This window comes from Colletotrichum destructivum, chromosome 8 (assembly GCF_034447905.1).
Source record: "Colletotrichum destructivum chromosome 8, complete sequence".
In the NCBI taxonomy this organism is placed as follows: Eukaryota; Fungi; Ascomycota; class Sordariomycetes; order Glomerellales; family Glomerellaceae; genus Colletotrichum; species Colletotrichum destructivum.
In genome coordinates this window covers 927,721-941,105 of record NC_085903.1, presented here as the reverse complement: position 1 = coordinate 941,105, position 13,385 = coordinate 927,721, and the positions used below count along the sequence as shown (strand labels likewise).

Sequence of the window (13,385 nt, the reverse complement as noted above, 5' to 3'; positions counted from 1 at the left end):
AATCGGAGGGTTCGGACTCGAAGTGCGAGGTCAACATGTGAGCTTGGCAGCTTTCTCGAAGTTGGGGGATCATGCCCTGTGGCCTTGTTCACTTTATCGAGCAGCCCACCTTTGTGTTTCCCATGTTTGATACAAGGCCTGGCTGGCTGCCCCTCCCCCTCCCCCTCCCTCGGACCCCTGGCCCTGTCAAAGCTGCAAGTGGACGAAAAGAGTGTTCCTGATGACATAGATGAGCCTGTGTCTGAATCCCGTGGTGTTTCGTACTGAACGAGAATACGATGGATCTCTGTTCTCGACTCCTCTTATATGGGGCACAAGGTAGTGTATGCTAGACATCTCCACGTCGGGACGGGGGCTGTGAGATGCAGAGATGCACGACATGATACGACGTGCCTCGAGCCTTCAAACCTGCTTAGCATCGGAAGGGAGGGGAAGTCAGGGTAATGTGGAGATGGACCGAAAAGGACTCGCCAAACTGTAGCCAAGTATCTGACTGCGGCGAAAGACCGAACATGACAGAGGCCTACATGCCTCCATGGTGAGACGCCACTTGTGGTTCCGGATGTATGTTGGGATCTTGTGGGCCGAGTTGGCGGGCTGCAGAGGAGTGGGCAGACACTACTATATAATAGCATGGTATTGTTATCATCGTGTCTGAGTCGCGTGAGTCGCAAGGTCTCGAGCATGGAAACATAATTATCCTAGACAACGGGTGCATCGAGGGTCTGCAACGTGTTGGCCCATGCCAGAGGCTGTATCTCTCTCTAACGTGTGTGGAGGGCTATCGGAATTGGGTCTGACGAGTGAGATTGACGGATGCATGCTGCGATGAAAAAAAGTCATCTCTGGCAAAGATTTCAGCGAATGGAGAGGCTTGTTGGCCCTCCCCTCCAGTATTCGTCCCTCTTCTCCAAGTGAGGGTGCCACCTTTTCCAACGTGAGGTGACGGCGAGCGAACCAATGCGACGGCACGAGTCAAGACGTGTTAGGTATGACGGCAAGCAAGAGCCCACGGAAGAAAGGCCGTGAATGTTGCGGGCCTGTACGGACGACAGTGACGATGGGCTGTTTTCTTTTTTGGGCCTTTGAAGTGTGTCAAGAGAGACGGCGCAAGCTGATAGCGGAGAGCATCTGGCGAACGGGCCTTGCGATGGTGGACGACAAGCGACTACAGCGCGTCGGAAAGTGTGGATTCAATGGCGATGGTGACAAGACGATTCTCTCCCCTCTTTGGCGTCTACAGGGTGCCTGTAGTGTTATTCGTTTCTGTGCTTGGTTCTGTTAGGCTAACTGGCTGGCTGGCGATGCTTATGCCTGTGCTTCGTAGCAGCAACAAGAAGCCGAAATGGCCGTGCAATGATAAGCTGCCGCGGCCACTGGCGGTTGTTCGATGGGACGATGGGGTCACACCCTGCCCTGCGCACCCGCACGGCCGCTAGCATGTCATGGCATACCCTGTCATCGTCCTTCAGGCTGACTCCTATGACGAGTTTTTAAGCCGTCGGGTGGAAATTGGAACAAAGATGCCCGCGACGATCTGGGAACTCTGACCATCCGCTCTTCCTAGACAAACGGAACAAAATACCTAGGCAATCAGGTAGATAGAAACAGAAGCCTGAAGCGACAGCTCCTTCCTTAACAACGATGTGCACTTTAGTAAATAGGGAGGTATTGCAGATGTGTACTTTCAAATCCATGTTTAAGTCACATCTCTATTTTGGTTGATTGAGAAAAACAGAAGCGCACATGCATTTATCAATACCTTCTTACGTACATGCTTTGTACATAGATACCTACTCCCTCCCATCTTGGAAGAGCCAGGGAAAGCAAGAGCAGGCCGTCTCAGACAGGAAGGAAAGGAAGTTGTCCGTACGAAGTGTGTACCTAGGCTAAGCAGCTGGGGGCACTTGCCATTTTTCGAAGACATTCCTGGCGGCAGGGGGGTAAAGCGCCATGCGGGGCAGGATTGGGGCACACATGAGGTACTTGCCGTTATCTAAACGCACAGGCGGCCGCTGTAGATCCGCGAACCAGCCATGTACCTTTTTTTTTTTTAACCATCTTCCTTCTCCTCTCCCCCTCTTTCTTTTCCTTCCGTACCACAACGCCACCCAAGGGACCCTCGTCTCGTCTGGTCGTCTGGTCGTCTGGTCGTCTGTTCTCGCCCACCAACCAGCGAAAGGCTTTTACTTTAGTTTCCATCTCAAAATGCCAAGTGAACAAACCACGGACCTTCATGTCGACATCCCGTCCGCTGTCGTTGTCTATCGCACAGACGAAAGGCTGACACCAAGCGACGACGCATTTTGAACAGTCGTACGGATACATGCACAGCACAACAAAATAGTCTTGTACAGCACCCATGGGCCGCGCATGTCGAAATGTGCAATCCCTCTCTCTCTCTCTCTCTCTCTCTCCATCCTAACAGTCATATCTCAGCTCTCTGTCTCAACATCACATCATGTCATCCTGCACGCCTCTGTCCTCCGCCATGTCATGATTCTACCCCTGTTACTGTTGCTGCTACTGCGGACTGGTTTCTGTTTTGAGGCATCGGGGCCTCTCTCTTGTCTTGAATGTTCCTGTTGGATAGGCGACACAGGCCAAGACGACGACGTGGTGACCCCGATGCAACCCATCCCTGCTTGCTATCGCGCTTGTCCTCTTCCTGTCGGACCTGCGTCTGCACCATCCATGCGAATCAGCATTGTCACAGACGGAGGGGTGGGGTAGCCAGCCTATGCTACCCAACAGCACCATGCCGTTCCCATTCCAGACGATATGTGGAAAAGAGCATGGGAATGGGAATGTACTTGTCGGGTACTGCCCCCGTTGCGGTATCTCTGGTGGCGCTGCCCATCTCGGCTGTCGATACTTCGCCCAGAGCCGTCCGGAATACATACGCCTCAAGCTCATGCGTGGATGAGGGGCTATTCCCGGCCCGTCTTGTACACTCTCTTGTCAGCTTTGGACACGTTCAGCCAGATACGGCCCCCGTTGACCTCACTTTGCTAGCCAGCAAGACTGTTGCCCGCAAGACATTCACCTGCGCTTGTTGATTCAATTCGAAGTTCGACATTGGGGGCCGGCGACATGGATGGCTCGAGAGGCTCTGCGTTTACGATGTTGCAATGCAATTGGGTCTGGCAGGTTATTTGTCAAAAGCCTAAGCACGAATAGTGAAAACCAAACGCCTTCGAGTCGTCATGCCCTTACCTTGCCTCACTTCAACACCTTGTGTGCCTCGGGTCTCTATTCGACTGCGCCAAATCTAGGATATCACCTTCCGATAGCATGTCCCCAGCTTGAGCAACGTCACTTTCAACCTCACAACACGGGTGACTACATGAATCCCAGGTCAGCAGCTCCTGCTCCTGCTCCTGCTCCTGCTCCAGCTTCGGCTTGAACTCCAAGTCTGTCTTGAAACCCTAGCCCTGAACCTCGTCACGATCCTCCGCACGCCCAGAGCACCGAGGCTGATCATGGCCGAGCATCGGTGGGGTCGAGAGGTGGACCAGCGTCGTCCCGCCTGTCCCGTCTCGACCGACGTGTACCGAACTACGGACGGAGCCGGGTGCCATTACTGTACACAGCATGGGAATGGTTGTATCCAAACGGCGCTTCATTTCTGTTGGAACTGTGATCTCTCTCGCCAGAGACACGCTGTAGACACCTCTTGCTTTGTTGGACACGGCAACGAGTCCGAAAACGTCGTAAATGGACACGCGATTTGGTCTCTGATGTCTAGGGTCCATTTCGTGACACTGGATCTGCGGCTGCACAGCACATGGTTGACATCAACTTGCATCGCAACCGTTCATGCTCGCACCCCGAGATCCGCCGGGGAAGCACCTCGGGCGATCCAGGCCGCGTCTCGCGCCTGTAGTGTCGTGCACTATGCCATACCTGCCTGTCAGCGAGCTGCTCTCCGCAAACTCTGTCCGTCGCAAGCCCGGATGGACAGGCTCACGATCTTCCCGCCCTCGCGTCGATTCGAGGGACCCTGGCTCGGAGGAGGGGGTGGATGGGCATTTCCTTATGGATCCCCCCCCTCTTCCGAGCCCAGCCAACCCCGCAGGATAGCACCATTCCGTCACGACATCGAACGGGCCAGCTCTTCTTCAATGACCAGGATATCTAAGGGCCCATGTGCTTGCCAACGACAGGCTGATGGAGAACAACGGCCACGACAACCACGGAAATGGGGGGATTGGCAGAGCTACATCTCGAAAATATCCCGGTCCAAGAGTGGAAACCCACTCGCCCTTCCTGGTTCGCTGCAAGCTCGACTCACAGCATCATGCAGGTTCAAAGGGCCCGGAACCAACAATGGCGAAGATAATCCAACTCTCAACTAGCCGTCAGCAATCCTTCGATCCACACAAGCATCTTCGGCGTTGGCGAGCCGTTGAAGAATATTGCATATCGCCGCAAGGGTGTCTATATCGTAAGCAAGTCCACGACGCCATGTTCTCGTCTGATGGCAGTCACCCGACTGATCGCTTGAGTTTGTGTTGCTTGCACGGGTATCTCAATACGGCCCAGGGCCCCCAATTCTTGCACAGAGTTGCAAGCCGTTCGGGAGTCCTGGCTGGCATCGCATGCGTAAGCACAAGAGACCAACAAGCGCGGGAAGATGTGGCAAGTGGTGCTGACTTGTCCTTGGCCCGTTAATTCGGCCTGTTCGATTGTTTTGTCGCTAGCTGCATGGCAGCTAGATGGGTTACCCTTTCGGGTGCTCGTTATCGCTGACTATCCGCACGTTAAGCTGAAGGAGGCTTGCAGTATCTGGTAACGGCCAGGGCCCTTGCAACCAACGAATTCCTGTCCCATTCGAGGTACGAGCCCAGTACTCGTGATGTATCCCCCTCACTGATTCAGGGAATGCCCCGGAATTCACCTTGCAGCATCGACGGTGCCTTCGTCCCATCGATGCCAAGGTTCTTCGACCTCGACCTAGGAGCGTGCAGTCGTGCAGCAGCTGCGCATGAGACGGACTAAATGCCTCGCCAGCCGTCAACCAGATGTTGAATGAATGATTCGATACTGAAATTGTTGAGATTGTCGGCAGAGATCAACATGCCTACTAGTCAGTGCCAGAAACAAGTTGCAGATCGGGGCGCGTCGTCAACCTGTCTTCTTTGGTTGCCATGCATGATGTCTCGGTACAACTGCGTTAATGTTCGTCTAGGCCTCCGCGCATACTACCCAAGCCGAATGATCAATAGTTATCATCAACATGATGATGGGAGCCTCATTACGAAAGAAGAAGAATAGTAAGAAAAAAGGCCACCTTGTGGAGACCCATGCCGATTGTTCACACCCATTTCATGTGAATATCCACAATTGACGGGATTTTTTCAGCCGTCTTTGTTGGCAAATGGGGGCCATAATGTTTTCGGCCCATTTCTCATGACCTACTACGATGTAATGCACAACGATAACTGAGCCTCAACCTGCAACGTAATGAACCGGGTTGCGTCGCGAAAGCAAAGTCATTGGCGACATTGGAAGACATGACCCGGTCATGGTCTGAGCAACCAAATGACCCCCGCGGCGCGGATTTTCGTCGCGGCTGCGGCGTGCGCCGCTTATTTTTATTCGTTTTCTGGCTGAGGGGTTAATTGAAGCAACTCTTTCGCATTTCGCACCAAGGAACGGGGTTTATGGAATCAACCCCCCCCCCCCCCCCCCCCAGAAGCTCCCCACTAGGGTCAAAGACCGGCCGAGGCCTGGCCGAAGAGCGGAACTGACGAGCGCTGAAGAACTGACGAAAAAAAGGAAAGAAGACAGAAAATGGACAGGACCCCTCCTTCCCCTCCTCCCTGTCAGTCCGCAGACGGATGATGAGACCACGCCCCCGCCACTCCAAGCCAGACTATGTATGCTCCGAGCCCCATGGTGCTAGTCTATCAACCAAGATAGCCAAGGAGCAAGGCCCACTACGACCCCTCCCCTCCCCTCCCACCACAAACGCAAGTTCGGGGGGAGGTATGTACATCGTAGTCGTCCTCGAACCTCGAATGACGAAGGCTTGCTTTTCTACTGCCCCACGAAAGAGAGGCCACGGGTGTGTGTGTGTCTGTAGGCGACGACCTCGCAATGAAGCCAGACCAGGTCTGGGCGTACATGATGCAGAATTTCTTGCAGGACCAACCCCTAGGGCCTTTTGAGTGTGTCCACTACACTCGGACTTCCATGCGATGGCGAGGCACGAAAAGCAGGCCTGGGTGGATCGGTGGTCAGATCAAAAGGAGGGGCATTCGGGAGCATGTGCCTTTGTGTCTACGAGTGTAAGATGTGACTGCTCGCCAGACAATATCCATTACGAGTTCTGGGCCATCTCGCAGGCTTGGTGAGCTAGCCAAGGTGCGAGGCTAAGGAGAGGCAACATCTTATGGCTCATGGCTCCCGAGTTGGGGTCACATGCGCATGGCCACACGATACCGGACAACTTTTTTTCTTCGGTGCAAAAAAGAAGCAGTACCGAGATCTTTGGCTTTCTCTGCCGAACGTCTCCCGAAATGACTTCCGAAATTGGTGACTGGGAGATAGATGCACGATGCTACGGGGAGTCTTTGACCTGGCTACCTACAGAGCAACATTCGTGACGGGCTCCAGATGATGCCGGCGTTGCCTTGGACAGTGGGACTGCAGAGTTGGAGTTGCTACGTCTAGGCTCTTGATGTTTGACGGCGTTGTAGGCTAAGGCAGAGTGATATATGCATGTCTTTGATTCGAAGGCTGCGTTTTTCTGGTCGACGCGCGACCGCGGGCGTAGCTAGAGAGTGGGCGGGAAAACACACAGACTTTCTGTTGCTTGCCACCGCTGCCAGTCTGTCTTGTTGTGCGCTTTAAGCGTGTGTGTAAGTAGTGTGCCTATTCTTCCGTCTCGTCTTGTGAAAATGGCATGTGCTTTGGCTACACAAGGTGATGCGTAGGGTGAGAGGCGAGGTAGAAGTTTTGCATCACCGAGTGCGAATTGGGAAGGTGTCGTAAAGTATTGGTGTTTTGATTTTTCTTGTGGGCGAGCGAGTTGAGCCGCTGTCGATCTTTCACATGTTCCTCTTTCTCTTCTTTCTTCCTTTGTTCGACTACTGCAATGACATTGGTGAACGAGGGCTTATGCTATCTGCTGCTGCTGCTGCTGCTGCTGCTGTAGATTTCGCTGTGTGTTTTGAATATGCAAGCCAAGCTTGCATCGATACAGGGTCTCCCAACGTCTTCCTTGACTGTTTGTGGCGTGCTCCGCCTGCATGAGGGCTTGCATTAACCCAACCGACTGAGTTCGACGGGCCCGGCGAGACAGGCGCAACGTCGGCGTGACGCTGAACCGATTCCTGGCGAGTCTTGCAACGCCGCCTCTCTTGCCAAAAGCCTGCTTACCGGTCCCGAATGGCGAATGGACAAAATGCCTCACTCGGACCATGTAAGTATCGCACGCACACAACTGCATGTGAAGCTCAGGAGGCGATGTAGCGAGAAGAGCGAAGCCTGTCCATGCCAGGTCAAAGAGAGTTTAAACGGACCGTTTTCCTCGCCTCCACCTAAATCTACCCTCAGGTCGGCAGTGGTGTGTCGTGTGGCTCGCGAGTTGTCTCCGTCCGGGTTTCTGGTGTCGTTGGCGTGCGTGGGTGAGGAGAGATGCCCGCGTCACCACCAATCCGTGGAACCCCGGGGCATCGGTCCGAATCCACTGAGCGCAGTGGCGGGCGGACGAGATACCCCATTCACCATGGGCAACCGGGACCGTGTTCCTGGGACGGCGAACACGGCATGCCGCATATGTTCGATGGGTTATGCGCTCAACGAGAAGTGAGCATCCTCGGTCCAGTCGGTGGCCGACCAACGCTGGATTTCCCGATACGACGGGCCGTCTGCTGCGGCGCTTAGGGCCCCGAGGCTCCGAAATAAGGTGCCTGGTTTCCCTTGGCATCAACGATCCTTTGAGATCCGATCATCGAGTGCTCGCGGGTGTTGGGAAGGTGGCAGAGTTTCGTTGGGGTTGTGGCCCATGACGGGGGTTGGTAAGGGGTCGTTGGTAGCGAACTCTGCCATCCTCACCAGAATGCGCTTTAAAGTTTCGTGGTCAGCCATGGCCCTGGACGACATTGACTTTCTGCGAATCTAGATTTCGCAGTTGGGACGAGAAGTGGTCGGCATCGATGCTTTGTAACATTCGACGTTTACTAGATTGCTCTTGTAAGTCTGCGAGCAAAAGACAACTTTCGGCTGGTATGTGCTGCCTTCTCTTCCGGGAACCTTGGAACATTTCCATCTCGAGTATCTGTTCCAACCCCTGATTTTTTGTTAATCCGTCTTGTGCTCGTCGACGAGGACAAGGTGCCCGTCATTCAGGGAGCCGGTGGGCTGCATTCCGGAGCATGCATTTTTTACCGTCTACGTAGCCTGTAATGCTGTCGCAAACCGTGCAAAGATCTGCCGTGAGCATGGATTGGCTTGCCTCTACATGAAAAGGATGTTTGCTCCGTGGCCTTGTACCGCGAAAGTGCGGTTGGCCTGGTCAGATTGGCTATATCTGGAATCGAACTGTATTATAGGGGTAGTTGAAGATGAGGATGCCAATATGATAAGGAGATCGAAGGAAAGCATATGTCTTCTGGGGCAGTGCCATACTTCCACATCTCATCCGTGTGTATAGTTTGTTTGAGGCAACGGAACTCTCTGTGCTTCTCTCTCCAGTGTCTCTTGCGGAATTCAAGGCAAAATCACAAACATTCACAACGCTTCAAGTCAAAGGTCAAGTGGGCTTCCTCGCTAGAGTCACCAACATGTGGGTATCTTGTTCGATACGGGAGCAGGTGAGCCCTTCATATATCATGGTCGCACTGCGTCTCGCTAGTCGATCCAGGAGACGCTGTTGAAGAATGAAGAAACAAAACAGCTGACATAGACCAGTCGAACACCCAATAAACACCGTTTTCTTTACTTCAACAACGATCAGCATCTCGGCCCCTTTCCATCGAAAGGAAAAGTGACATCCCAGTGTCGCCGATACAAGAAAACAACTTCCCAAGCAGCGTGAAAGGACAGTATGTCAATCCCAATCTCGGTATCATCGATGTACGAGAGTTACAAGTGACACAGTTCTTTATGCGTGTCTCCTGATCAATAGCCTGAAGCTCAGCTTCCGCGAAGGTGACATCGCCGCCACCGAGGGCTAATGCAGAGTGAGTCTGTTGTAGCTCCGCCGGCCGCTCGAAGGGTTGCCTTCAGTTTCAAAAGCCAACGCCTCCACATAATGCTCCCGGAGAGCAACACCAGCCGACAAACTGGTTGGCTCTCACCACCTGCAGCCGAGTTTATCGAAGTACACTTGGTTCGACACAGGTGCGCGCCAAGGCGCCTGTCGAATATTTTGTCAAGTCATTGACGACTGACCGATGGGAGTCCTGGAATTTTTTTTCTATGGCCGCGGCAAAAAGTGCTCAGTCGTGCAAAGTTCGCCACCCCGACCCGGCCCCAGAAAGATAAAGCAGACCCTCCGGCGTCCGAGAAAATTGGGTCCCACGGGAGACGGAACGCGGGCCATCTCCACACCTCCGCCAGCGGTAGCTTCAACCCCGCCCACGCCCCGTCCTCCAGGCCGGACAGGGATCATCTCCGGGACTCTGTTCCGGCAACACACCGCATACAGAAAACCCCAGGAAATCCACACGCGTCCTCCCGAGACGCCGTCCCAAACAACGTGTGAGAGAGACAACGGAAGATGGGGGGGTGGCGGGTGGGGGTAAGGCAGAAGAGGAAGAAGAGGAAGAAGAAGAAGAAGAAGAAGAAGAAGAAAAAGAAACAAACCATGAAACGCCTTCGCTGAATGCAGCACCATATCGGAACCACCTCGTCATTGAAAGGCCCGAACAAAAGAGGTGAGGTTTTGCCGAAGGACAGGACGGTTGACCAGGTGCATGTCGCGGCCCGAGGGTGGACGGCATCGGAAAGGAGTTCGAAGCAGAACAGGACGGAACGAATGCCTGGGCTGTGCGGAGGGCTCTTGGATGGGAAGTCTGGAACCGGATGGGAATTAGTTGAATAGGCGCTCGTCGAACCTTTGTCCGTGTTGGACAGACGCAGCCCCAAACGAGAAGGGGCCAGGAAGAGGCCGCGGCATCTGACACGGCATGTTGTGGTCATACACTGAGTATGAAGGCCCTCATGAGAGGGGAGGGGCAGTCCTAACAGTTGTCAAAGGCGCTGCCAACTCCTCCGAAGCCACGATCTCGGGTGAATATCGACGACCGCAGTCGGCCTTGGCCACGGGGTGTGGGCCCGTCAACCTCACAAAGAAACGCAAGAGCGAGGCTGTAAGCAGTCGGGGACGGGAAGTCGAAGACATGAAAACGTCCATCTAGGCTGGTAGGGTCGTAGCCTCGTTGCCGCCCTGCCACAGCAAAACAACGACGAGACATTAAAGAAATTGCAGATCTTTACCAAGAGTCAACAACCTCCCGACACCTCCAACACAGATAACAATTAGTTCACTGGGCCATGTTCTGCAACAAGGGGCATCATCGCAGTAATTGCCAAAAACGTCATGATAGAGACCAAAGAGGTTCTAAAATAAAACAAAAAGGTGTGCCGTCGTCGCCTCGTGGGTCAGCCCGTCTTGCGTTGGGTGAGGTGGGAAGATCCCCACACCACGTTTGCGGAACGCAGAAGCCTGACTCTACCAAGCCTGCTACTAACTACGGACCGGTTTCGCCCCTAGTGGAGAGAGAGTAAAGGACAAAAGGCCCGGCAAGCGTCAACACCATGGGAACTGGGAAGCCGAAGAGGGGGAAAGGGGAGCAAAAAGTAGTGACGATAGAGTGTGGCTGCCTGTCACTCGTGGCCGCCGGCAAGCCTCATGTTAGAGTGAATCACATACACAAGGTTTGAGCGAGCACAAATATTGGTGGTCAAAATCCTGAAAGTCTCGCATCTCTGTATTATTTGATTTGAAGAAGAAAAGGAAGGTATATCCTTGTGCTATGTATTCGAGGAAGATAAAACATTGCTTGTGATATAAAACAAGGTCGTACAGTCGAAGATCATACCCCTGCTATGCAGATGGGATGGACAAAGGAAGGATGTTGTGGTTGCAAAGACCTTTGGCAAGAGGAAGAAAAAAATACCACGCAATCGCTACATCTCCATTTCTGCGTGATCATGGACATGATGAAAAGAAGAAGAAAGGTTTGCAGAATGCCGCATCCGTAAAAGGAGGGTGGAAGGGTGAAAGAGCAGAAAGAAAAGGAGTCATAAGTCGTGAAAGGAAGATGGGGGTAAAGAGGTACTCATGGGCATTAAACCTTTCCAGCAAGGTATAGGATGTTTTCCCTCACCGCATCCGTCACCTCCCCTTGTCCCGTATACACGTAGGCGACGGTGTTGGCCCAGGCCTCGGGATGGGGCAGTGGCAGATCGATAACGTCGCCCGTCGTGATGTGGCCAGAAACAATGAGGGCTGCCAGCACCGGGAGAGAGGACCGGGCGTACTGGAGGTCTGTAAGTGGGTTGGGTGTCAGCCTTGGTTTCTGTGCCGTCCCTCGGCAAGGGAGATACCCGGGCTTGGGGGTCACGGCCAGAAGCGTTCAGGCCGCAAACGTCTTTGGGGATAAACTTAGATGAGACATTGCTTACGAATTGGCATGGTGGTGGCGCCACGCGATGGAGCTACTCGAGCATCTCCAGATTTCAGCCCACGGCTGTAAGGAAGAGGGTTGAGTGCCGCGCTACTCGACCTCCTTCTTGCCGCGCTCGGCCGAGGCGATGAGACGTTTGGTAGCGGTGATGTCTTCAGAGTCTGCAGAGAGGGCCGCCGCCTCTGGTCTGCCGGGGGCGAGCTTGGCAACGGATCTGGGACGGTGGAGCGCAGCTGCTCGATGTCGAAGGTGCGCTGGATGAGAAACGGTTTGCGTTCCAGAGCTTTAGGACGTACGCGGGCTCGAATCGCCGTCTGGTGAGAGGGTGTCGTCGGTGTAGGCGGCATGCGAGGGGGTGATGAGTCGCCCGTCGAGTTTTCTGAGCCGGTGCTGGCATCGGATTGCCGCCGGAGGGCCACTGCTTGAACAAAAACGTCCGAGGTTTTGGCATCACCAAGGTACACGCGACCCCATGCCCTCAACTGTTCGAGATGAAGCCGCTTCTCGGCGTCTTTTGATCGGGCGAAATAACCGGCTCCTGCCACTGATTGTCGTCGCTGAACCTCCTCCCCCAGTCCGGCGAGAAGCATGGATCGCGTTTCCGCCGCGAGGGTCTGTCTTCGGTGGCTAGCCACGGTTGGGGGTGACCCAGGAGTTGCCGGGGGCGGGGGTCCCGGCCGGCGTGGGCTTATGGGCGCAGTGGCCGAGTACCGCCTGGCATCTCTTGCTGGATGCCCTGCGAGAGGAGACAGCGGCCGTGGTCGAGCAGCAGACTTTGGCGGGGTTAGGTCGGCAGGCTGTGACTGACGGATTCTGTGGCCGAGTCGGTCAACCATGGCCCGCTCATGTTGCCTCATGGACCCATCATTGGAGGGAAACACGGGAGTAGGCAGGCTTTTGGGTGAACGGTCAGAAGGGCTGTAATAGGAATTGGGGGCAGAGGGTCTGCCGGCTGAGCGAGGGAACCCGCCGAGATTGTATTGGGAGCTCCATAGAGGATGGAGGCTGGGACGTGGGTGGTTATCAACTGGGGTAGCCATGATGGTTAGAATGGTGAAGAGGTAAGCACCACAAGGGATTCTGGCTTATATCAAGGGTTTACAGAGAATGGAGGGGCCAGGCCAAGCTTGGAGCAACAATGAACAGGCCTAGAGATGGGGATGTGCAACCGAGCAAAAGGTAATGGTATGTATGTATGGTGAAGGAAGCGAGAGTTTGCAGCCCTGTAAGGATTTGATAAAGGGAGGCAAGCTCTCTTATGTCTGTCTGAGTGGGGAGTGACAAGAAGCTGGCTAATATCGAGACGCTTGCTGTCTTTCTCTACATGTCTCTGACATCGGCCGCTTCTTTTCCTTTCCTTTTTTTCTTCGGTTTTTTTTTTTTATGCCGCGCCAGAGTGAAAGGCTTTTTTACGCCAACTGCCGGGATCGGGAAATGAAAGGATTGGTAAATACGGTGGCAGACCTCTCAAAGGACAACAGGGTTCCAGCAAAAGATACGGTTGAGGAGACGGATGGGACGTTTGTTGCTGACAGAGAGAGGCAGAAAGAGAAGGGTGTGTGTGTATGGTAGGAGAATGGATAAGCCATGGCGGGTGTCTTTCTGCCCTCCCCTCACCTCATTCTCTCCTTTAGTTTGCCAAAGGCTGGTGGGAGAGTGTGTTGGGAGATGCAGTCATCAGCCTTCATGCGACAATAGGCGGTTGCGGCCAAGATGCATGCCCATGCCACTGCACGCGAGAAC

The 13,385-nt window shown here is 54.1% G+C and overlaps 1 protein-coding gene across 1 annotated transcript; it reads right to left on the bottom strand.

The window, feature by feature from the left end:
• Positions 1 to 10,999: 10,999 nt before the first annotated feature.
• Positions 11,000 to 12,842, bottom strand: CDEST_12140 (uncharacterized protein). Its single transcript, XM_062928296.1, has 2 exons — positions 11,641 to 12,842; positions 11,000 to 11,503 (listed from the first exon to the last, which is right to left on the bottom strand). Exons 1-2 carry the CDS (start codon positions 12,680 to 12,682, stop codon positions 11,304 to 11,306), a joined length of 1,242 nt encoding a protein of 413 aa, XP_062784347.1. The 5' UTR covers positions 12,683 to 12,842; the 3' UTR covers positions 11,000 to 11,303.
• Between the last annotated feature and the right edge of the window lie 543 nt (positions 12,843 to 13,385).

What these genes read in the sequence shown, in the direction of transcription:
- CDEST_12140 (XM_062928296.1), bottom strand. Translation starts at nt 12,682, where the DNA reads ATGGCTACCCCAGTTGATAACCACCCACGTCCCAGCCTCCATCCTCTA. An exon ending in CGCCACCACCATGCCAATTC is followed by an intron (nt 11,504 to 11,640) that starts GTAAGCAATGTC and finishes ACCCACTTACAG; the next exon opens with ACCTCCAGTACGCCCGGTCC.